Source organism: Carlito syrichta, unplaced genomic scaffold (genome assembly GCF_000164805.1).
Source record: "Carlito syrichta isolate Samal-C Ts95f unplaced genomic scaffold, Tarsius_syrichta-2.0.1 Scaffold306519, whole genome shotgun sequence".
NCBI lineage: Eukaryota > Metazoa > Chordata > Mammalia > Primates > Tarsiidae > Carlito > Carlito syrichta.
In genome coordinates, this window is record NW_007250615.1 from 141,892 (window position 1) to 168,106 (window position 26,215).

The 26,215-nt window shown below is 34.8% G+C and overlaps 1 protein-coding gene across 1 annotated transcript in view; it reads right to left on the reverse strand.

The window, feature by feature from the left end:
- LOC103265396 (neurobeachin) overlaps positions 1 to 26,215 on the reverse strand; it is a gene marked incomplete at its 5' end in the record, with an annotated part of 269,835 nt that overhangs the window by 135,075 nt on the left and 108,545 nt on the right. The window contains 3 exons of the mRNA XM_008063067.1: positions 2,932 to 3,370; positions 19,205 to 19,300; positions 20,755 to 20,923. Of these exons, the coding sequence (XP_008061258.1) occupies positions 2,932 to 3,370; positions 19,205 to 19,300; positions 20,755 to 20,923 (704 nt within the window). The remainder of the gene's footprint in view (positions 1 to 2,931; positions 3,371 to 19,204; positions 19,301 to 20,754; positions 20,924 to 26,215) is intronic.

Here is a 26,215-nt window from a genome sequence, read left to right on the forward strand (position 1 = left end):
ACCTGTTGTTTTAAGAAGTTATTTCCAAACTTATAATCTAGAATAAGTATAAAGAATACATTGTTAGTATGTGTGCAGTAGAACCAATAAACAACTGGTTAACAAAAATAAAATCCTAGATGATTTCTACTGAGACTGTTCAAATAATTAGAGGTATTATTTAGTTAAAAAGAAATAAGCAACTGAGTTTTTATCTATTTTTTTCAACTGAAGATAAATATGAGAAATGCATTATTGGTGGAGTAAGACCCATGATAATTCTGTGTTTGAAACTGGTAGCATTCAGGACTTTCATCCTAAAGCCTGTCATCTGGGATCCCATTTTCAAGGAATTCAATCTGATGTTAAAAGACATGTCATAACTTGGATTTCAGACTTTAGTGCTTCAGAAATATGTTTATATACCTCATAATGTAATTATAGCTACCTTAAGACAGATAAGGCAAATGGTGGTAATACTCTGTAAATATAATTGAAAAATGCAGTGGTCCAAAAGCACTTGTGGGGATGATGTCTCTGAAAAGCTGCTCAAAGCTTCGGAGTTTGAAGTTAAATTTTTGATGTTGTCACTCTCAATCTATTGAATGGCTGACAGACAATCAAACCCGTCTGGCTGGCTGGCAGCTCATTTTGCTGGCAGGTGGCAAACAATTAGACACACCAATTTGTGCCTCCTGATGACATTAAAGCATGAAACTAAGTTGTATGCAGGGCCTAGTGATTTGTGTGAAAGCATTTCAAAAATAATACTCTTTGCCGTGGCAACTCATTTCAGACTGCCACCTCCCATTATGGCTTTGAGTGGTGAAGACGACAGACTTGAGTTACGTGCAGTGCAAGGCCGCTTCTGTTCAATCCGTCATCAGCGCCCCCTGAGACCTCAATCCCCTCCTTTCATCAATATCACCTCATCATTTACATTTGATAGTACTTGAGCTACTGCATATATTAACTACACTAGAGACCCTTTTCCTAAAAAGAACTGAAATATGCTTTGTGCTCTTCCATTTCATTTCTACTTATGCAATTTAGAATAATGATTCCACTCCCATTGCGTTTTGCACAAATGCTACCAGAAACAAATGGAAAGTTCTATTTCTTTAAGGCAATATTCTCAAAAGAGTAATAAATTTTGAGAAGCTAAGCATATTGGCACTCAGATGATTTCTATGTTACGTTTTAACAAAAAACATCACTCTAACAAGAATCCAAATTAAGTTATTGTAATATTTCTCTATAGATATGAACTCAGACAAATGCACAAGTATATATACTTACACACATGTTTATACAAACTCTTAAACACACATACACACATATCCTGGGACCATAAACCAAGTATGTGAAACAGAAGACATAAATGTGAAAAATTTATGGTCATACATGTGAAATAGAGGACATAAGGAACATACAAGGAAAGATCACTATGTGAATATCAAATACAATACTTATACAAACTATTTTAAAAAGAAAAGAATATTTTCCTACATCTTAGTTACACCTTTTTTTTACTGTTTGAAACTTTTGACACAATACATTTTATCTTATATGACAAGTATCTGCAAACATCTTATCTCCTTACTACTCTGTGAGTTCACAGAAGACAATATTGATGTTACTTTTGTATCCTTCATAATTAATGCCACTTATATTTCCACAAAAAATTTTCAAGAAATATTTGTAAAATACTGCTTAAAATATTTACAAAGTTTAAAAAATATTTGTGTATACAGAGAATAACTCATCCTAACTGAAAGGGTTTTACAGTCATACTTTTATCCCTAAAACTCTTTTACTTAGAACAAAGCAGTTCAGCTATTTTAGAGAATGCAATATGGAATAGATATTATATTTTGAATATATATTTATTTTGGAGTTTCAGATTAAGAAGTGTCAGATTTCCTAACTTGTTCTCATCTTTCTAAAATAAAAAACACTTGTCAATCACCTTGTACATATATATAAATATTTTTGGTATTAGAAAGTGTTTTAAACACCAGTAACAATGATTTAATTCAGATGGTGAAACATTTTTTAGTTAATACATTAACATGTAAACATTATTTGTCAAATGCATCAATCTTGGGGTCAATGACAAGTATTACTGTCAGTATTTAGTGACTATCTAAAATACTCTCCTAACACTGCACATTTTCAAACAGTAGTATATATTACATGCACAGATTAATTGGTTCTAAAATACTTTATTCTTCTCCTGGGAATTGTTATTCTTATTTGAATGTACTGTGGAACAGAAAAAAAAAGTTGTTTCTAAAAAAACCCTTGTATGAATTAGTATTTGAAGGTAGATACATGGGCCATGTTATAGTTTAGATACCTACAATGTTAAATATCTTTCAACAGTATTTACTCTCAAATACACACCTTAAAATCTGGCTTTTACCTTGGTATTGGAAATTACACAAAAAAGAGGATCACAAATAATTTTTTACATTTTTCTGTTTCCTCTTAAAACTGAAATTTGAATTTTACTACTTAAAGTACACTATGTAATATGCAACAATTGTAACAGTATTTTATAATATTATAATGGCATTACAGAGCCAGAACAGACCTTGGAGAAATTTAGCCGATACTCTTCCCCATTTTATACATAAAACAATTTAATTCCAAAGAGAAAAATAAATCCACCAGTGTACTGCAGTCTCTTGATGATGAAACATAATGAAAACTTTGGTTTCCCTATTTTCAATTAAATGTGCTATCCACCACATCACACTGAAATACCTTTTTTGAGATGTCTTATTAAAATGTCTTCTTATGAGATCAATCAGGTTGACCTGTACCTTTGATGGTCTTTGTAAAAAGAAATCTACAATAACAAATATAAATTTTTCAAGACCCTCATAAGGAAAAGTCTAATTTTCTTTTTACGCATAAGTCCTGTGAATGATGTGAAAGTATACCTACCTGTCAAAGGAATGAAACTGCATAGGAAGAATAGCCTGCGCTTCTCTCTTCAGTGCTGGATCTGGATACGGGATGGGTTCAGGGCCACATTCTGCAATTTCAACTGGGGCAGCCACAAGACTTTTCAGTATTTCCTTGACATTGATACCTTTGGTTTGACTAATGCTAGATATAGATGGTGCAGGCTTCAACATTTCACTGGGATTTTCAGTTAAGCTCTCCTGTGATTTCTTCACTTCAGATGACAAGGTGGATAGGAGTTCACTCATGGCATCAGGGCCTGCACTTGTCTCTAATTCTGCTCCATTAAGGATGCTAGCCACTTGCTCCTCTCCAATTCCAGAATCTGTATGAGGAATTGAACTTTCTAGCTGAACATCTTCACCAGGAGCTGGAGTTTCTTTTTCCTTTACAGTGTCTGGAAATGCAGCTGGTGTTTCTGTAATAAAAGAAATGGGTTTAGAAAAAGCTCCATCAGTGAAAATGTACTATTAATAAAATGCTATCATATAATGAAATAAAGAAAAAAATGTGTTAAGTGGATATGCTTAACAAAGCTCATTAAAAGAGATCATCCAGGATATCTGCCATTTTGTTCACTAAGTATCAAAATAACTCTGTTGCTTTTATAAATCATTGACATTTCAAAGCTGACACCTATAAACGTATCAGGAAGTTTTCCCCATAGCAATTTCTTTTTTTTTTTTTTTCATTAATCAGTATTTTTTATTATGGTTTTGTGGGGTACAGTTAAGGGTTAGGTGTACAATGACGTTTCATTCAGGCACCCTGTAGATAAGAAGTGTTTTCCCATCCCCCGACAGATATTTGCTACTGTTAATCCCATCCCCCTCCCCCCCATAGCTCCGCAGTACCATCCGTCATTTTCTCATAGTATTGCATTGGAGGTTCAAGGTCCATTATATGAGTGAGAACATGTGATATTCGGATTTTTGTTTTTGTGAGAGGTCACTCAGTATTATAGACTCTAGTTCCATCCAGGTTGCAGCGAAATTCAAGCAATTTCTTAAAGAGTTTACGTGCCTTTGGGAGGCCGAGGTGAGTGGATTGCCTGAGCCCGCGGGTTCGAGACCCGCCTGGGCAGCGAGACCTCATCTCTACAATAAATCAAAAAATCTGCCGGGCGTGGTAGCGCGCGCCTGTAGTTCCAGCTACTTGGAAGGCTGAGGCGGAAGGATCGCTGGAGCCCAGCAGGTCGAGGCTGCGGTGGCTGGGAGCGGCCACTGAACTCCAGTCTGGGCGACACAGTGAGACTCCAACTCAAAAATAATAATAATAATAATAATAATAATAAGTTTATAAATAATTATTCCATAGTGTTCCCCATTTTATCCTTTTAGCTACCAATCATGGAAGAGAAATTCCTATATATCTCTACTATTTTCCTTAAAAATATAAAGTAATTTGTATGCCTTCTTTGGCACTTCAATTATTAGTAACAAAATATCTAAACTAGTTAAGCTAGTTGAAGATGCTATTTATAACGCAAAAAATTCTCAAGAATTTGCAAAATGCACAGCATACTTAATGATTAGTTCAAAAGGATGAATACTTTAATAACAGAAAAATGTTCCTCAAAAACTTAAACTATGTATGTCTTTAAGAACAGTTATTTTGGAATACTCATATTCTTTGTGAATAAATATAAATTTCAATTTGTGAAAATTAAATCAGAAACATATGTGTATGTATCCATGTAGATATGAAATGCACATATATTACCAATTAAAATTAATAAAATTTAAAAAATATTTAAAATGATAAATTCCTGGTAAATCTCATTATGCAATGGTTAATAAAATGAAGTTCTCCATATAATAAAATGCTACAAATTCTAATTGATGACTTGAAAAATGAATCTCATCTAACTTTCATGAGGATAATAATAGTCCTTAATGTCTTTGAAAAAGAAAATAAGATCCTATTAGCTACTATATTTATTTACAGTTCTCCCATAAAGTAGATGCTCAGAAATGTTAATTATTTGTATTACTTTAATTTGTATTTATCTTTTAAAACAAGAAGGGAAGACAAAATTATTTCTAAGATTGCTTCAAAATGAATGCAAGTTCTATATAACTGCCCTTAGAAGCTTTTGTTGTTGTTTAGAAACAAACATCAGGAGACTGCCCAGCAGAGAAAGACTATCTTGATGTCAGCAAGCATCTCACAAAACCTTTATGAACTCTAGTGGAAACACAGAGAAATGCTGTTTTGATTATAGTATTTCTGGGTGGAATCATAACCTGCTGAAAATTCTGTACACATATACTAAAAGGATAAAAATAATGTGAAGGAGCCGGGTTTGGTGGCTCAGCCTGTAATCCCGCACCTTTGGGAGGCTGAGGTGAGTGGATTGCCTGAGCCCGTGGGTTCGAGACCCGCCTGGGCAGCAAGACCTCATCTCTACAATAAATCAAAAAATATCAGCCGGGCATGGTAGTGCATGCCTGTAATTCCAGCCACTTGGAAGGCTGAGGCAGAAGGATCGCCGGAGCCCAGCAGGTCGAGGCTGCGGTGGCCGGAAGCGGCCACTGCACTCCAGTCTGGGCAACAGAGTGAGACTCCAACTCAAAAAAAATAAAATAAAATAATAATGTGAAGGAATTTCTTTACTCACAGGAGCAACTCTTGGGTCCTGTCTACTAGATGGTTTGTTAATCTCTTAAATTTAGATTAATGGTACAACATTCAAATTTACTGAGGATGTGAATTTGTTATTTTTCCAGATTAGCTTCAGAATAATTTTGCCAAGTTACAAAAAAAAGAAAATCCCCTTTTCCTTCTTCCCCTCTTCTTTTGTTTGGTTTCCCTTTTCTTTTGATTCAAAATATATTAAATATGTGCATTAAAATAGGAATAAATAACATCTTCATATTATTCAATATTTCCAATATCCCATATTTATTTAAATTTACTTAAAAATATACATCTCTCACAATGTCATATTACATCATAGTTTTCCCTTATGTTTATTAAATAGGCTTTATTTTGTTAATTTTTTAGTTTGGTCAAGGATAACACATATAAAAGAAAAACAGATAAATCTATGGAATATAATAATAATATTCAACCATTTACATTGTATGACCAATGTGAAAAATAGGGTAGGTGTATTCTTTGTTTCCAAGGTTAATGATTATAATAACTGCATGAAAGTTTTGAGAAGACAGTCTCAATAAAACAAGGCAAAGCACTAGAGAAGGAAACAAGTAAGAAGTAAAGACAACACTTTGGTATTTTCTATAAAGTCTTGTAAGAGAAGACTAAGACTTAGAATAATCACATTAGCAATAAGGAGGATGTAAAAGAATCAAGATGCTTTTTCTAGTTTAAAAAAAAAGGCCAGGCGCTGTAGCTCAAGCCTGTATCCCAGCACTTTGGGAAGCCAAGGTAAGTGGATTGCCTGAGCCCGCGGGTTCAAGACCAACCTGGGCAACTTGGTGAGACCTGGTCTCTAAATAAATAAAAAATTAGCCGGGCGTAGTAGCGTAGTTCTGGCTACTTGGAAGGCTGAGGCAGAAGGATTGCCAGAGCACAGCAGGTTGATGATGGGGTGGCCGTGAGTGTGCCACTGCACTCCAGCCTGGGCGACAGAGTGAGACTCCAACTCGGAAAAAAAAGAGTGGCGATATATCATTGAGAAAGGAAGAAAATAAGGAGATTTGATCAGGAGACTGATGAATTAAATACTGAATCAGTTTGTCTGCAGAAACCCTGGGATGTCTGTATATCTGTAGGTCAAAAGAACAGTCATAGATTCTGGAATCATTCAAACTGAGACAACAGTACAAACTTTGGAAGTTGGCGAAATAGCCTACACATATTGAATGAGAAAATAAGACAACTGAGGCAGTTATTTTACTATTAGAGATATCACTGAACTTGTTTCAACACACCACTGTATCTATAGATTGAATATTTTTGGAGAGAAAACAATGGCAGCAAACTATCAAGAGTAAATTAAATAGTGGCATTTCTAATGCAACAGTACAGAAAATGAAAACGCCGAAACAAAATAAGAACTCAAAAAAACCACAACAAATGCAGTGTCCTGGTTACTAGCATGGGCTAACTTTTCTTACTTAGTAATTATCAAAAGGCATATAGTCATGTCTAGCTAGTGTAGCCTAAATTTCGCTGATTTATAAATTTGGTCTAGAGTTTTGACTTTACATTAATGCAATGTCTAAGTTTATTTATTTGTGATGTGTTCCACTAAGAGTTACACAAAAGTTTAAACTTTAAAGTTATATCAGACAGAAATATAAGTATTTCACTAGTGAACAAAATATCTAAGAAAATAAAATCTTTGATTTGGTATTCTTAAGCTACCACATATAAAGATTTTTGCCACCAACTTAGAGATTTTTGCTTTTCTGCTCAACGGACTTTCAATAGACATTAAAATGTATAACTACTAGATACCTGAACTTCCAATATAAATGCTATCCTCTTGATTATAAAACAATTAAGTTTATTAAAATTGAACATTAGAATATTTTTGAATAGCTTATCAGCAATATTTATACAGTATTAAAAATATTAATTTTAATTTTACCCAGATTGTTAAGTCATTCAAAAGGGAACCAGTAATTCTGATATTTCATAATATTTCTATTCAATAAATGTGTTTTATAAAGCATAAATCCTGTGATCATTTTACATAGAAATAAAACTAAATGCCAATAGAAAATTTTATAATAGCAATAAAAAATGGATCAGTAGACAAAAAACTCACAATGATTTCTCACTATTCATTAACAACTTTTACAGAACATCCTCTCATCTGAGACTGTAAACCTCAGCTTAGATAACTTGTGTTTCCAGAACACCTTTTTTTGACACTAAAGTGCTTTGAGAACTTAACCCAATGACTTAAATAGGAAGTTAGGTATGAATCACAGAGAAAGTATAAATGATTACATCTGTGCAAGTTATATTAATGACAGTAGGTTTATAAGTCTTCAATATTTCTCAACAGTTTTTTTTTTTTTTTAGCAATTGGCCACGGCAGTACACAAAGCAGAAACATTACTAGCCTGAGTGATCTTAACTTTGTGAGAAACAGGCAGCTGGACGCCAGATGCCCCTTTTTCTTACTATTTTTTTGTTAAATCTAATGCGTTCCTCCAATACATTTTGGGAAAAATATGGGGTAAAGTTCAGCAAATGACATGATGTCTACATGGTGACCTCATTTATCACATTCCTTCCTCCAAAGATTCTGTTTTATAGTGATTTATGAAGTGTTTCAATATGTTTTACATATTAAATTATTAAAATTTCTCATTTCCAAACTCTCTAAATAAGAAATAACATGAAGGAAACATACAGCTCCTTGTTAATATAGCACTAAAAATTACATTAAGCATTTGTTCTTCAAATAATATTAAGCAAACTATATCACTGTGACTTAAATTAAAACATACAAAGCTGTAGGTAACTAACATATATTTTGTTTATATTAAATCTATAAACACAAAACTAATTCAGTCACATAAAAATTAACCTTAACTTCACAGAGAAAAATAAAAAATACATTAAAGATCGTAAATCATTATTAAAGTTCATTTTACACAAAAAGACTACATTGCACTGAGTGATTTTTTTACAATTATATATAGAGGGTTCAGTTTTTGTTGAGTTGCTACACAAAATGTGTGAAAATAATATAGTTCAGGAATTCAATATTATTACTAAAGGATACGCCTATAATAAACAGAATGAAAAGTAAGAAGATTCAATTAAGAGTCAGGAAAATCCTCCAACTGACATTTGACTATGCTAGGTGCAGATGTGGGTCTCTATATGTTTATCCTACTTGGAGTACACTAAGTTCTCTGGATGTAAATATTAATGATTTTTACCAAATTTGGTTGGTATTCAGGTCAATATTTCTTCACATAGTCTGCCCCTTTCTTTTTCTCTCCTCTCCTCTGGGACTCCCATATATGTATGCTGGTTGACTCAATGGTGTCATACAGGTGTGTGAGGCTTTGTTCACCTACCTTCACTTTTGTTGTGTCCCTGAAAGTAGCATAATCACAACTGAGCTATCTTCAAGTATGCTGATTCATTCTTCTGCCATCTCAAACATCTTATTGAACTCCTCTAATAAATTTATCATTTTAGTTTTAAAATTTTCAACTTATGAATTTCTGTTTGGTTCTGTATGACAATATTTCTTTCTCGATATCCTCTATTTGGTGAGGCATCACCTCATACTCTTAATTCTTAAGAAAAGGTTTCTTTTAATCATTTGAGCATCTGTAAAGCTAGTTCAATAGCTGGGTTTCCTCAGGCAATTTATACTGACTGCTTTTTGCCTGTGTACGGACCATACTTTCCTATTTCTTTGCTGGTGTCAAATTTTTAATTGAAACTGGACAACTTAAATAACATAATGTGGCAATCATGAAAATTCCCACAAAAATCAGACCATTCCCACAAAAGCATGCTCTTTATATTTTTATTTACTGGCTTTCCTGAACTAATTCCGTAAAATCTGTTCTGCATCATCTGTAAACACTGGAGTCTCTGCTCAGTTAACCTAATGCTCATCTAATGATTGGAGAGACACTGCCTTAAATGTCCAGAACCAATAAATCTTCCACCCTTTGCCAGAGGCTCTGTTTGTGGGTTGGGGCATGACTGCAATATGGCCATAGTTTAAAATTCTCCCTTTGTTTGTACTTTCTGCTTGTGTAGGCTCTCAAGGGATAGCCAATGGTGAGAAACTGAGACCTTATCAGGTCTCCCCTTGGCCTGAGTACAGCACCAGCAATATGTGTATCTCATTCCTGGATCTTTTTTTTGAGTTGAAGTCTCACTCTGCCACCCAGGCTGGAGTGCAGTGGCAGGCTCACGGCCAGTCCAGCATCGACCTGCTGGGCTCAGGTCATCCTTTCGTCCCAGTCTCCCAAGTAGCTGGAACTACAGGTGCGTGCTACCACGCCCGGCTAATTTTTTGATTTATTGTAGAGGTGAGGTCTCACCAAGTTGTCCAGGCTGTTTTTGAATCCATGGGCTCTGGCAATCTGCTTACCTCAGTCTCCCAAAGTGCTAGGATTATAGGCTTGAGCCACCACACCTGGCCAGATCTTATTATTATGCTTTCAGGCCAGGTTCTTGTTTGCCCCAACAAATATTGTCACTTCAGGCAGTTGCAATGTTAAAAAAAAAAACGTTCTTATTAATTTCAACAAATGCCTTAGAGGTAGGTTTTTCTCACTAAGCAAGCTCTGGATCTCGTCAAATATCGATAAGCTCTGTCAATGAACTCCAGACAGGTCAGACAGGAACAATGCTTTAGGAATGGGCCTTGGCCTAAGGAATCTGAACCTAGTACACCCCTGCCTGCCTCCTTCACTGCCCACAGTGACTGCTAACCTGCTGGTTTTCACAGCTACCGTGGCTTTCTGGCCTCTGGTTTTCACAGCTATCACATGCTGAGGAGAGACAGATGGCAACAGGGTGAGTTAAATCACTATAAAGCTTGTGAAGATTCTGCAGTTTTTCTTGAATCAACATCCTCTGGATTGTTGTAAACCTTGATTTCCTTCCAGAGAACCGAAAAGTTGATTTTGACAACGTCGGCCGGTGTTCTCATTGCTTTTTCAGAGCACCAGTATCGCAGGGGTTCTTCTCTCTCACAAAAGCCCTGCCTCCAAGTGATAGTTAAAACCCAAACTTTAATGTAGCTTAGATATTTACATTTTAAATAAATTATCAATGGAACTTATACTCATATATACAAATTTGGTTTTTCTCTTGCCCTACTTTGTGGTTTTATGCTTTCTTTGTCTTCCCATGGGGGAAGGGAAATACAATTCATATTGAAATGCATTAGAATTTCTGTAATATAATGGAGGTAATCATTAACACTAATAATAAAATGCCAATATATAAAATCACACATCTGATATTGGGTTAATATCCAGAACCTATAAAAAAACACAATTCAACAGCAACAAAACAAATAACCCAGTTAAAAAATAGGCAAAGAACTTAAATAGTTCTCAAAAGAGGACATACAAATAGCTAACAAGTACATGAAAAAAATGTTCAACTTCACTAATCTTCAGAGTAATGAAAATTGAAACCACAAGATATCAGGTCACACCTATTAGAATGGCTCTTATTAAAAAGACAAAATATGATTGTTGGTGAATTTGCAGAGAAAAGGGAACCTTTATACACTGTTAATAGGAACATAAAATAGCCATTATAGAAATGGTATGGAGATTAAAATTGAATAAAACAATTAAAACAGAACTACCATATAACACAGCAATTCCACTTCTCAGTATTATGTGAAGACAAAATCAGTATGGGGAAGAGACATGTACATTTCCATATTTACTGTAGCTTATACATAACAGCCAAGATATGAAATAAACCTAAGTTGATGAATGGATGAATAAAAAAAGAAAATGCAGTATATACTCAATGGAATACTATTCACCCATAAAAAGAAGAAACTCCTGTCACTCATGAGAGCATGGATAAATCTGGAGGACATATGCTAAGTGAAATAAGACACAGAAAGATAGATACTGCATGATCTTATCAGGTAATCTCAAAATGTTAAACTCAGAGAAGGAGAGAGTAGAGGTAGGTACCAGGGACTGGAGAGATGTTGGTCAAAGGGTACAAAGTTTCCTTTCCATTAGAAGGAGACATCACTTCAAGAGACCTGGTATACAGCACAGTGACTACAGTTAATAATGTATAAAGTACTTGAAAATTGCTGAGAATAAATTTTAACTGTTCTCACCACACAAAATTATATGTGAGGTAGCAGGTATGCTAATTAGCTTGATTAATCATTCCACAATATATTCAAATGCCAACACATACATCAAGCTCACCACGAATACTTACAATAATGTAAGGAAAAAATCATGACTTCCCTCGTGAAGCACACATTCCAATAAACAAATAACTTGTATACATGAAAGAAAGGAAACAAGTAGGAAGCTATGATAAAGAACAGAGTGGTTGTAGAATGGAAGCTACTTAAAGTATGGGAGCCAGGGAAGGGCTCTGGGAAGAGGTGAGCAGAAGATTGAGTAGGCATCAGTCATGCAAAACAAAAAAAAAAAAGGAAAAGAGTTAAAAACTGGAAGCAAAATATAGACATTCTGAGGCAGTTAAATGCTTTGTATGATCAAAGAATTAAAACCTAGTCTGACTGTTTCATAGTGAGCAAAAGAAAGAATAACATGAGATAAAGTTGGAAAGGTAGTCAACAGTCATCTTATCCAGAGCTCTGGTGAAATTTCACTCTGAACACTACTAAAAAGTTTTATGTCAAGAGGGACATTATCTGATTAACATTTTAAAGTAAACATATTGGCAACAAACTGTAAAAAATAGAATAATTATCAGTAAGAGAAGGTGTAAGGAGACCACTTTGGGGGCAAGTGTAGCAATCTAGGCAAGTCAGAAATAGAGTGTTGCCATTACAAGTGAAGACAACTTTGTCCCCAAAATTATAGGATGCCTTTAGAAATTTTTAGAAAAAAATTTTTATTACATCAATTACATATTATAAAATATTCTTTATAATGTAGTACATTACATAAATTATATGTAATATTATATGTATTATATATTCGTGTTATTTCAAAATTGTCATCAGTAATATACTAAGAGAAAAACTAGATACAAGAAATCCAATGAAGAAACTTTGCAATTCTCCAAGAGTCTAAACTAAGGGACAATAAAGATTAAGAAGAAAGAGACCAGACTAAAGTTTCAGTAAGGAGCTGAAAGAGGAGAGTGAAAGTCTCAATAAGAAGCTGGAAGAAGAGAGTGGGTGTGAAGGATCTGAAGAGTAGTTCAAGTAGAAGCTTCTCAAACTATTTGTGAAAATTTACTTTTTCCTCAATCCTTCATTAGTTGACACTTCTGGAAAATAAAACAAAAATAAACTACTGAGATAATAAAATATTTTAAAATGACAAAGTAAAAGCACAATTGTTTTTCTTATTTAACTCAGTAGACATGAAATTAAATTTCAATAGATATAATCAGATAGATATAGCATTGAGAAAAAGAATATAATTATAAAAACAGTCTGTATAATCCACTGAAAGTAAATAGGTGATTAATAAAGACAACTGCTATTACACTTATAACTTTTCTTCTGAACACATCATAACTAAACAAAATATTTTATGCAAAGAGTGATGCCGCTCTCCAAAAATGCCCATAAAAATATCTGAGCCGGACTCGGTGGCTCAGTCTATAATCCCACGTCTTGGGAGGCTGAGGTGAGTGGATTGCCTGAGACCGCGGGTTCGAGACCCTCCTGGGCAACTTGGCGAGGCCTCATCTCTACAATAAATCAAAAATTAGCTGGGCATGATAGCATGTGCCTGTAGTTCCAGCTACTTGGAAGGCTGAGGCGGAAGGATTGGTGGAGCCCAGCAGGTCAAGGCTGCGGTGGCCGGGAGCGGCCACTGCACTCTAGTCTGGGGGACAAAGTGAGACTCCAACTCCAAAAAACAACAAAAAAAAAAATCTGAGCAAACATTGAGAATATAAACAGAGTTTATGATGTGCCATCAAGCTTTTTGTTAATTTATCTAATCTAGGTTGAAATGGTAATAATGCTACTCATGGGAATAACATACGTCTAACTTGTTTTTGTTTTATTTCAATAACACTCAGAGAGGAGAAAGCACTGTCACACAGATATGCTGATGGAATTGAACTTCAAGTGCTCAGAATATCCATTTCAAACTTGTGTCCAAAATGAAGCTAAAAACACTAAAACTTCAAAACATTGCTTCAATGTTCATCAACAGTCAGTTCAAAATTTTTATCTTTATATAGTTATAATAATATATAAATTATATTTCAATGAAAGAAATGGATTCCAGATCCATGAATTTCCTACATACAAATCTTCTATTACTGGAAAAGAAAACATAAAACAGTCAACCAACTCCACAGAATAACAGATGATAACTTTTCAAGAATGAACAAAATTAGATCGTACTTAAAAAAATCAAAATACTCAACTGATAATTATTGTTAAATTGTGAAACATGTCATAGAGACTACGTAACTCCAAGATTCTAACTTTTGCTTTTGTTTTTTGATCCTATCTAACATGAAAAAGTATCTTTCCCTGTTTGGAAGCATAGTGTTCATGAAAAATATTTTAGATGTCTGACAAAAAAATCCAGTCCAATTTCTGTTTTAAAAGTGGAATCAGTGTGAGTGGCTGACTGAGTGAGAGCTAGGGAGTTAGCAGCCAGGGCTCTCCTGGTATAGCGGTTGGTGCCACAGTTGCTCGGCTTGGACCCTAGAGATTCCCAGGATGCAGAAATCAAGCACCATTTTTTTTTTTAATCAACAAAACCCTTCCTGGAAGAAAATGCTGGGAGGGACAGACTAAGTGGGGGCTCATGGGCAAGTGGCCAGGGCCCTGGTGCAACAGCTGGTGCTGCAACTTTTCTGCTTGATCCCTGGCTCTTCCCAGGTCGCAGAAGCTGAGTGTTGTTTTTTAAAAATAAACAAAAGTTTTCCTGTGAAGAAGCAGCGGGTAGAGACTACCACCCTAGGCTCTCCCTCATCATTGAAGCAGGAGAGAGACTGTTGGATCCTGGTTTTGCCTCACCACTTCAGCACCTGGCAGGGCATTGGCAGCAGGGGCTGCAGAGGGAGTCCAGAGGCAAGGTCCACAGAAGAGGACAAGAGAGGCACCCGACCACCTTCTCGAAGGCAGGCCCAGAAACTGCTCCATCTTGCTCACCACAGAGCAACAGACTTGATCTCTGTGTCTGGTATATCAACTATTCAGGGATTGATCGTGATCCAGAGGGACTATCCTGAAAGCACAATATCTCTGGGATGCCTAAGAGGGGAATTTATATCTCTATGAGCACACATAAAGAAAATGGAAAGATCACAAGTTGAGAACCTAACATATCACTGAAGGGAGCTGGAAAGAGAAGACCACCAAAATGCCAACTTTAGCAAAAGAATTCAAATCAGCAAAATAAGAGCCCAAATATGGTACACAGAAAACAAAGTATCATAGGAAACATCAACAAAACAAAAAGCTGGTTCTTTGAAAGAGTTAACAAGATTGATGGACCCCTAGCCAGAAAGACCAAGAAAAAGCTCAAATAAACACAATCAGAAATACAAAAGATCAAATAACAACTGACCCTGAAGAAATACAAAGTATTACCAGAGACTACTATGTACACCTATATGGAAACAAACTTGATAACCTAAATGAAATGGAAGACTTTCTGACATAACACAACCTCACAAGGTTGAAACAAGAAGACACTGAGACACTAAATAGACCAGTAACCACCCAGAATATTGACTCTGTCATATGAAAACTACCTACAAAAAAAGCCCTGGACCGTATGGCTTTCCAGCAGAATTCTACAAAACATACAAGGAGGAGTTGATGCCAGTCCTACTGAAAGTATTCCAGGCAACTGGGAAAGATGGAACTCTCCCCAAATCATTTTAGGAAGCTAACATCACACTGATACTCAAACAGGGTAAAGATCCACAAGAAAAGAGAACTTCAGGCCAATATCCCTGATGAACCTAGATGCAAAAACCCTCAACAAGATTCTAGCAAATCGGATCCAAAAACACATCTAAAAATTATCCACCATGACCAAGTAGGCTTCATCCCCAGGATGCAGGGCTGGTTCAACATTTGTAAGACCATAAATGTAATTAAATACATCAACAGATGTAAAAACAAGAACCACATGATTATATCATTAGATGCAGAAAAAAACTTTTGAAAAAATTCAGCATCCCTGCTTGATAAAAATCCTCAAACACCTAGGTATAGAAGGCACATACCTCAAAATAGTAAGTGCCATCTACAATAAACCTAGAGCTAACATAACATATTGCTAAATAGACAAACTGGAAACATTTCCCCTGAAAACTGGAACAAGACAAAGTTACCACCCTCTCACCTTCCAACATAGTGTTGGAAGCCCTAGCTAGGGCAATTAGACAAGAGAAGGAATTCAGGGGTATCCAAACAGGAAAAGAGGAAGTCAAGTTATCCCTCTTTGCTGATGATGTGAAGTTACACCTTGAAAATCCAAGAGAATCTGTCAAAAATCTGTTTGCACTGATAAAGGACTTTGGCAAAGTCTCAGGGTACAAAATAAATATGTAAAAGACACTCACATTCCTATACACCAACAACAAGTAGGCCCAGACCCAAATAAAAAGCAAAATTCCATTCACAATAGCCACAAAAAAAAAAAAAAAAAAAAAAAAAGAAATACCTCAGCATCTTCCTAACCGGGGAAGTCAAAGACCTTTACAATGAGAATTACAAAACACTGCTCAAAGAAATCCAAGAAGACACAAACAAAAGGAAAAATATTCCATGCTCATGGATAGGAACTCAACACTGTTAAAATGTCTATCCTACCAAAGGCAATCTACAGATTCAATGCAATACCCATTGAATTACCAACATCATTCTTCTCAGACCTGGAAATGACAATACAGAAATTCATATGGAAACATAAACTACCACAAATAACCAAAACAATCCATAGCAAAAGAAACAAAGCAGGAGGTATCACACTTCCAGACTTCAAACTTTACTATAAGGCTACAGTCATCAAAACAGCTTGGTGTTGGTACAGAAACAGGCATACGGACCAATGGTACAGGATAGAGATTCCAGAAGCAAAGCCTCAATTTCTCAACCAACTCATCTTTGACAGAGTCTCCAACAACCACCACTGGGGAAAGGAGAACCTATTCAGTAAATGGTGCTGGGAAAACTGGCTGATCACATGCAGAAGACTGAAACAGGACCCTTACCTATCACCAAACACAACAATGAACTCTAAATGGATCATACACCTAAACGTAAAACCTCAAACTATAAGAACCTTAGAAAATGCAAGAGACAATCTTATGGAAATTGGAACTGGCAACCAATTCTGATCAGAACTCTAAGTGCCCATACCATAAGAAATAAGATAGACAAGTGGGACCTCATCAAACTGAGGAGCTTCTGCAAAGCAAAAGAAACCATCAAGAGAGCAGGGAGACAGCCCACAGAATGGGAAAAAATATTTGCCAACTGTATATCTGACAAAGGTCTAACATCTGGGATCTACAAGGAACTCAAATATGCCAAAAGGAAAAAGACAAACAGCTCCATTAAAAAGTGAGCAAAAGACATGAATAGACACTCCTCAAAAGGAGATACACGGACAGCCAACAGACACACGAAAAAGTGCTCAGCCTCACTCATCAACAGAGAAATGCAAATCAAAACCACATTGAGAAAACACCTAACCCCAGAAAGAATGGTCATCATTAATAAAACAAACAACAGATGCTGGTAAGGATGCAGAGAAAAAGAAACGCTTCTACACTGCTGGTGGGAATGAAATCTAGTGCAACCTCTTTGGAAGAGAGTGGGACAATTTCCAAAAGAACTAAAAATTGACCTTCCATATGACCCAGCAATTCCCCTATTGGGAATATACCCAGAGGAACACAAATCATTCTACAAAAATGATACCTGCACACATATGTTTGTTGCAGCTCTATTCACAAGTGCAGAAACATGGAACCAGCTATGCTGCCCATCAAAGCTGGACCAGGTTAAAAAAATGGTATACATACACAATGGAATATTATGCAGTCATAAATAAGGATAAACATATGGACTTCACAGCAACTTGAATGGATTTAGAGTCGATCCTACTCAGTGGTCTATCACAGAAACAAAGAATAGAGTACCATATGTTCTCACTCATAAGTAGACCTTGAACAATTATCATAAAACTATAAGAAAGGGATTGGCAGTAGTGAGAAACTGCCAGGAGTGGGGGTGTGGGATTGACAGTTGAGGGAAACTGCCAGGGGAGGAAGGGGCACACTCATCCACAAGGGTACCTGCATAATCAACGTTTGTATACCTAACCCTGAATTGTACCCCACATCTTTAAAATAAAAAATAAAAAAGTGCAAACTGGTGTTTCTTAATCTGTAGAAACTCTTAAGAGTTCTCTTTGTAGCTCTGACATCATTTACAGAAATTTTCCCTTCTTTCTTGCTGCTGTCAGCTGAGGAATGTTCTTATTAGCTCAAACCAGGTGTTCTCAGGTCCTTGCACCACGGTTGCCTCCATCTTAGTACTGAAGACCCTCCATTCACGTCAAATCACTCTGAAATTCGTAACTTTTCTTCATTACACACCATATCTAAACAAAACTCTACACTTCAAGTCTCTCTGACTTCCTGTTCTGCAACCAGTGCAGAAAACCCTCTGCTTCCACAGAGCTCATGTGATTGCATCCAGCCCACCTAAATAACACCTCTGCTTAAAAGCAACTGCACTGTATAACACGACCTAATCACAGGAGCAAAATTAGCATAGTTACCATCCCAGGAATATTGCAGGGCCCGTATACAGGAAAATCTTGCACCTGTCACAGAAATCTGCCCATTACATTCCTTTGTTCTAAAGTCATCAATCTCATGTTAATCCCACCCAGAGGCATGATCTTTTTGGTTACTACATTTTTCATCTCCTAAAACTTCCATTTTGTGGTTTCTTTATATCTTTCATTTCTCTCCTCATTATGTTTATTTTTTTCCATTATATTGAAAAACAAATTGAAAGGCTTATAATTCTGCCACTTCTATTGTTTCGGAATCTGTTTCTATTCACAAATTTTTTTCTGTTGCTTATGCATCACATTTTCCTACTTTTTGGCATGGTTAGAATTTTTTATTGGATGCTTAACATTTAGTTTTATGTTTTTTGGTGAAGAATATTTTGCATTCCTTTAAAGAGTATTGGGGCTTTGCTGTGACAGTAAGTTAAATAACCTATAGACCAGTTTGATGCTATCAAGGAATGTTATTAAGTTTTTTTCCCCCTCGTAGAGAGTAGCCTTTATTCTAGACTAATCCCACTACCAAGGTGTGATTCTTCTGTGATCTTTAGTAAGTGTCACCATTGTGCACGGTAATATATATATAAGTAGGTATCCTAAATTTACAGATGATACTTTAAAAAAATATAATAAAATGCAAATATAAAAGCTATGCTTTGCTCTCAACAGCCCAATATAAATACAACATATCAGATCTCCATGAAACCTGAGATGTATAGTTGCTTACAAGCAATTACATCATGAATATTTATTTTACAGCAAGTCATGAAATAAGAATACCTAAACAGATCAAGAGTTGAGGTCAATATTACCTTTGTAAAATGAGTGGGCAAAGCTCTGCTCAGGAATTAACTTGGCAAGGAATCCATGGTTCAAACTTGGATGAGGGATAGATGGTATGACCACAACTGTGGAGAAAATCATGGAATCAAATTTCAGCCAGTATGTAACAACCTGCAACATGGTTCACTGAAGATCCGTGACAGTTCTGTATTACTGCAACATGCAAACAGTACTAGCAATAAAGAAATACATCCCTGAAGGAAGGAAAGAGGCTATGTATTAAAAGACAGGGAATAATACACTTGTTAGTAGAATTATTTTAGTAACATACACAGACACATATAAATAAACAAGAAAATCAGACTGGAAAGTTCACTATACTATTCCTTATTTTATACATATGTAACAAATACAAATGCATTAGCGATGAAGAAAAGGGTTAACATGATAAAGTGTTAGTATTTTAAATGATGAAAACACATGAACTGGAATGGTAGGATGATGTTTAATTTGAAGAAGAAATTTAAAAGCAAAAGTATACTACAATGAAATAATCTCATGTTGATGTGTTAAAAGTAAATATAACATGCAATAGCCAAAATTATAGTTAAAACATAATTCGCATCTCCACAATAACAATTAAACGTGAATGAGACAGGGTATGCTTGTGGAAAACAAGATGCAGAGATTGACACTAATTTCTACTCCCTTTTTAAGATATCCATTTTATTTATAGAGTACAGGCATTTATTTAGGAAAGACAATTTCAACTGCAAATTAACCCAGTGGTACATGAAAATAATCATTTGGTTACCAAGGCTACACAGCAAACAACCTAGAAACAATCTTGATATAAACACCTGGCAGGAAATGAAAATGACAGAAGATGTCCCACGATATTAAAATATTAGTTGCCAGAAAATGTGTTTATACTGTTCAAGCAGAGGAGGCAAAGCTGGTGATGCAAGACCTCCTGCAACACGAGCACTTTTGGCAAATGAGAAAGGCAGCATAACTCAACACATTCACTCTAGTCTACAATGTTGACTTTCTCAAAGTCTTAGATTTTAGTTGAGGTCACTTTGGGACAAAATTTATAAAATATGTTTGCCTACAAGAAATCACTAATAGAATATGTAGATACTGAAATAACTATACATAAAATGCTGGTTTTGAGCTTGGCTATGAAGATTTATATTCTGGCTTATTCTTAGAAGTATTGAAATAACTCTATAATGACTTCCTACTTTCATGCTTATAAAGGTTAAAAAGTGATATATTTAAAAATCTATGAGTTATTTGCATGTTAAATAGTGTTATAAATGAATGATTTGTATAATAAATGAAAGATACTAAAACCAAAGCTATACTGATAAAATGAGAATAGAGCATATTTACAGAACTATTATTCGTATCATTCATACATATTTGCAGAACTAAAGGATTAACATTTATTTACCACGTATTCATAAATATTTTAGGTGATTATGAAGAGGTTCAATTTGAATCTGGATGTAAAAGAGGAAAAAGGGAGATAAATGAAGGTAAAAATTCAAAGAATTAAAAAAATATTAAGTACCTGTACTTGTTGGCGAATTTATTTCTTGTCTGATGTTTCTACCTGGTTGGCTTCCAGTTCTTGCAGTCTCTCGCTGGGGTTCTAATATGTCACGATACTTGGAAACCATCAGAACTGAGATGAAGTAAACAACGGCCAGAGCTAAGAACTGTGCCTGCTTGCTATCATCCTGTGTACAATGAAAAGACAGTTTTGACACTCAAAAGTATTTGAGATCCAAGTACTTAAAGACTAGAAATTGTGCCTATTTCATGTTCTATATGTAGGCAAAGTATGACATTTAACTTTTGTTAAAACCTGCTGGCCGGGCGCGGTGACTCAGCCTGTAATTCCAGCATTTTGGGAGGCCGAGACAAGAGGACTACATGAGCCTGGGGGTTCAAGACCAGCCTGGGCAACTTGGTGAGACCTTATCTCCATAATAAATAAAAAAAAACAAACGGGGTGTGGTAGCGCATGCCTGTAGTTCCAGTTACTTGGGAGGGTGAGGCAAAAGGATCACCTAAGACCAGCAGGTTGAGGCTGTGGTGGCTGTGAGTGTGTCACTGTGCTCCAGCCTGGGCGACAGAGTGAGACTCCAATTAAAAAAAAACCAAAAAACTGCTAAGTACATACTTAAATATAAATATAAAACTCCAGAAATACATCACATGAGTCACAGGTTGAAATATAATTTTTTTAAAAACTAGAGTATTAAAATTGTGTTAAATATGCCTCAAAATTTTATTCTTTGCCCTCTTTACATTATTATCCGCTACCTGCATAACAATACAGGTTGTGTGTTTAGAAAATACTCAGATGACACAAAGCTGAAAGGAATAATTTAATGTCCTGGATAAAAGAAAACCAAGAGTTTTAAATATTACAGTTGCATAAAATTAATAGGATAAAATTAAAATAGAAATGCATATAAAATCTAAAATAACCTGAGCAAGAGACTCAGTTCAAAATAGAGGCGATATTAACAATGGGGGAGCATAAACATGACTTTTATACAATCTTAATATGAGCTAGACGGGTGACACAGCAGCATAAGAAAAAGTTGATTTAGTCTTTGATTGCATCAACAGACAAAAAGAAGTCAATCACTCTGTACTGTAAAAATGACCGCCAATACACTGCCAATATTTCAGACTTCTTATTCCGAAGCTCAAAGGAAAAAGCAGAGTTTTTCCAGAGGAGAAGGGCAAACTGGCGAAAAAACTGAAAAAAATTAGGCACGTCTAGGGAAGGAGATGATCGTTTTAAGAAACAGACTGCAGTCTGGCAAAGGGATAGCTTTATAATAAGGATGCATCCCCAGAATGTAACAAGCTGCATGTAACCTGGAGAGCTATGCTGCAAGTCTAGATAACCAGATTTTAGGGAAATAATGTTAGGAAGTCTAATTCATATGACCTTTAATGCCACTTACAAATTACAGTACATCTAAGGGATCAGAGGTACATGCTTACAAAGCCTTTATTATATGCTAGGCAAAACAGATACTTCTAAACCAAAACTGAAAGCAATGGCTTGGCTCACAGGTAACAGGAAAAAATTTGATAGAAATAAGAAAAACATGCAATAAATTCTGGTAACTGCATTAATAGGTGTTTGATATCTATTATCTAATTTAAGCACAGTGCAAATAAGATTCAGAATTTGTGAGAAAATAGGCAAACAGAAATATTTACTGACAATTTAATATTGTGAAACAGAATAACTACAGCTAATGGGGAAAATGACCAAACCAGGTAAGATTTGTTCTGAAATATTATTTAATATTTCACATATTGTGGGTTACAGATAGATTTTCTAGACATGTCATTTCTTACAAAGTGTTTAAAATGCATACTCCTTGCATTACAATGCTCATGAGATAAACATAGACAAACAGGACAAAACTTTCATAATTAAGCAGTTTCTACAGAGGAAAAAGAAGTGCAAGCAGATAACAAAAGATACCGACCAAGAACGAATTCACAGGTAACTCAAGCTGTGATCAACATAATATCCACAATATTTCTATTTCCACAACTGGAGACAGAGTGCCAGGCAATTAGAAGGCATTAAACAAATATGTGTGGAATGAATGAAAGAATGATGTCAACTACAAAGATGCAGAGAGCTGTAAATAACAGACACTGTGCACTGCTGTCTTAGCCAAGCTAAAACTTCCTTTATATACAGCCTGAAAAGAGTTAACTTTTCTTTTAAATTCAGATCTTCAAGACAATTGTGCTTCTTACTCCCAGTTCTAGCTTTGAAAATGAAGCTCAATATATAGAGAGTCTAAACATTTGGGAATGACTAACTCTTAGTCAAATTAGTTGACCTGCTTAGGTATTTTATTATATAAAAGACAGAAACTCTGTTTCTCCCATCTGCTTAAAAAACAGGTCCCTTCATTATTCAATCTTAAATTAGTAATATAATTAGTTAAGACTGAAATTCTTTAAAAATTTTATTGCTTCAACTGAAACGATGAAAACTTTCCCAATTCTTAAAAATCAAAATGTACTTTGGACACAAGTAACCCAGTATAATGAAATCTGTTTCCAAATTCCTGTGTTAAGGCAGAAAGCAAAGTTGCATATTTTTGGCAGTTCACAGGTCTGCGTAAACTTACGTTACATTTCTTACATTAGCCAGCGTAAGAAAATGTGTTAAATGATTTTCCATAATTTAAGCTTGCCATAATTTATGTTTCATTTCAAGCACAGTATCTCTTTGGACCTTCAAAAGTGGAACTACACATGGGGTCACAAAGAAAATAAATATTAAAAAACACATGATGTTAAAAGATTTTGTGGTGACACATTGCTAGCTGTCCTAAGTCAGGTTGGACATGCCTGATCTAAGCTTTTTGAAAAAAGGGAGAAACATATGAATCTACTTTCAAATTTCAGCTTATTATGGAACACTATAAACTGTGTTTGTTTGCTTGTAGCCATATTTTTTCTTACTGCATAGCAAATTTCGCCAGACATGTATTTTACCCACCTAACCAGCTCATATGAGTTTATATCAGCGATGCCCTCATCACAGAAGATAAATTAGAGGAAGAGGATGAATTTATTCTTTGATATTTTATCAAATTTTTCTCTTGCCATTCAGTTAGTATGTACTTTCTTTCAGTGCCAATAGAACTCAGAAGTCCTTGAAAACCATGAAGATCCCTAATCTCTAAATGTGTATATGGATATGTTTGTATATGTGCACACCTGTAAAGGAAAAAAAAGTTTTTCACCCCAAGATGATAGCCTATCACTTAGTTATTCAATCTGTAGAGATATATATGTAGATATAAAATACATTTCACATATGCTATCTACTAGATAGATAGATTTCTTTGAAATCTAATTTTGGATCTCATTTGTTTCAGAAATTAAGGCATCTAAAAATAATTACTGGCTCATAAAAACTTCAAACATAGAATTCTTAGCGTAATCTCTACAATTGACTCTAAAATACCATTAATTGTAAAATATCTCCAATTTCACAGATTATTTACATGTATAAAAAAGTATCTTGAAATCTAAAAAAAACAGAGAATTTGGAAATATCAGGTTGAAATTCTGACTCTCTCTTATACCACCTATGTTGTCTTAACATTTCTGGGTCTTAACTTTCTCTTCTCCCTTAACCAGAAGCTTAGGATAATATAGTTTCAGTGCCTGAGACATAGTAAAATCTCAGTGAACACCTTGATGATGTTTGGAAGGTGCACCCTGGCAACACTTAATTCAATTCTCATTCTAAGCACTGCTACCGGGTTATCCACCATATTTACAAAACATCTATGAGTTTAAGAGATATGATCATAGTCTACCATGGTAAATAAATTCAAAATTTATTAACAATCTAAACACATCACCCTTAACATAAACCTCTTCTATATTTTATATGTCATGTCCGAGTATGTCTTTTGGATATGAAGATGTGCTCCATGTTTTATTCATTCATTCATTGATTTAAAAAACATTCTTTTCACAATACATTGTTTTCATGGTGACTAATTTCCATTTCTAAATAGTTAAATACCAGTAAGAATGATATCTTTTTTGCAAGTCTAGAGTTCAGATAATGGTGAGATTCTTACACCATGTTTTTTATACTATAATGTATTCTATCTCTTTTTTAAAAATAGCTTTATTATTTATTAATTATAAAACCAACATATGTTTATTATACGAAATTTTAAAATACAGAGACATATAAAAGGGCAAATAACCAAATAAAATCTCTTTATTCAGAAATAATCACTAGTGGAATTTGGGTGTACTATTTCCAATCTTTTTTGTAATAAAGGTGCACATATGTATGTTCAGATACTCAGAATACATACATAATATTTATGTAATACTGTATGCTACTGCTTTCTTTCATAGTATATTATGACCATTTTTCCATTTCACTAAACTTACCTCATAGAAATATGTTCTTAAGGGCTGCAGATTTTTTTGCTGAATGACTATGCCAAAATATTTTAAGCCAAAACTTTATTGTTGACTATTTATAATGCTGCCAATTTTCCTGTAGGCATCTCTGATGAACACATTAAGTTAAATAACTTCAGAGTAGAATCTCTGGGTTATAAGATAGCAATATTTGTAAAACTTTTAACACACATTGGTAAAGAGCTATTCAAAAGCTTATCCAATCTATACTCACAGACCCATGATATATGACACAGTATGTTTCACTGCACCCTGGCAATGCTAGGTATTATTATTTTTTAGTTTATGTAACAGTAAACAAACACTCACTCTTGTTTTAATCTGCATTTTTGTTCCCGATTAATGATAGAACTTTTAATCATGCTTGTTGTTTGGTGTCCCATATTTATATCCACTTCCTATTTTTCTGTTGTTTTGTTTGCAATTTTCCCAGTATTTTATAAGAACTAATAAATACTAAGTGACATTTTTTTCTGTTGTATATTCCTAACATGCAAGCATTACTCAATATAACTTAAGTATATTTTAACCACTTTCTAAAGTACAAAGCACTCCACCCAATTTATTGTTAAATATAAATTTCAAACATAGACTTTCTTCTAACTTTCATGTAGAATCATCAAGTAAATAAGAATCATCAACTAAAATAATGAAAACAGAATTCAAAGTGGCTGGGTTATATATTATTTTTATACTAGGGAGTACTGTCAATATTGAATTTTCTGTGAAACACCTTACATGTTTCTAGGCAACTTATGGAAAAGCAACTCTTATTTTTCCCTATCTTGAGTAACTGATCATGTGATTGGAGGATTTCACCTTTTCCCTTAAGCTTTATTAAGCTATTTTTCTAACTCAAAATCCCATAGATAACCATGTCTTAAATATGCAGATTCTTCTTTAATTACCCCGCAAAAGTAATTGCTAGTAACACTGAACGAATTAATAACTTTCATCCATAATATAAAGAACATAAATAACAAAAATTCAGGACCTGCAGATGGGGCAAGGAAGACTAA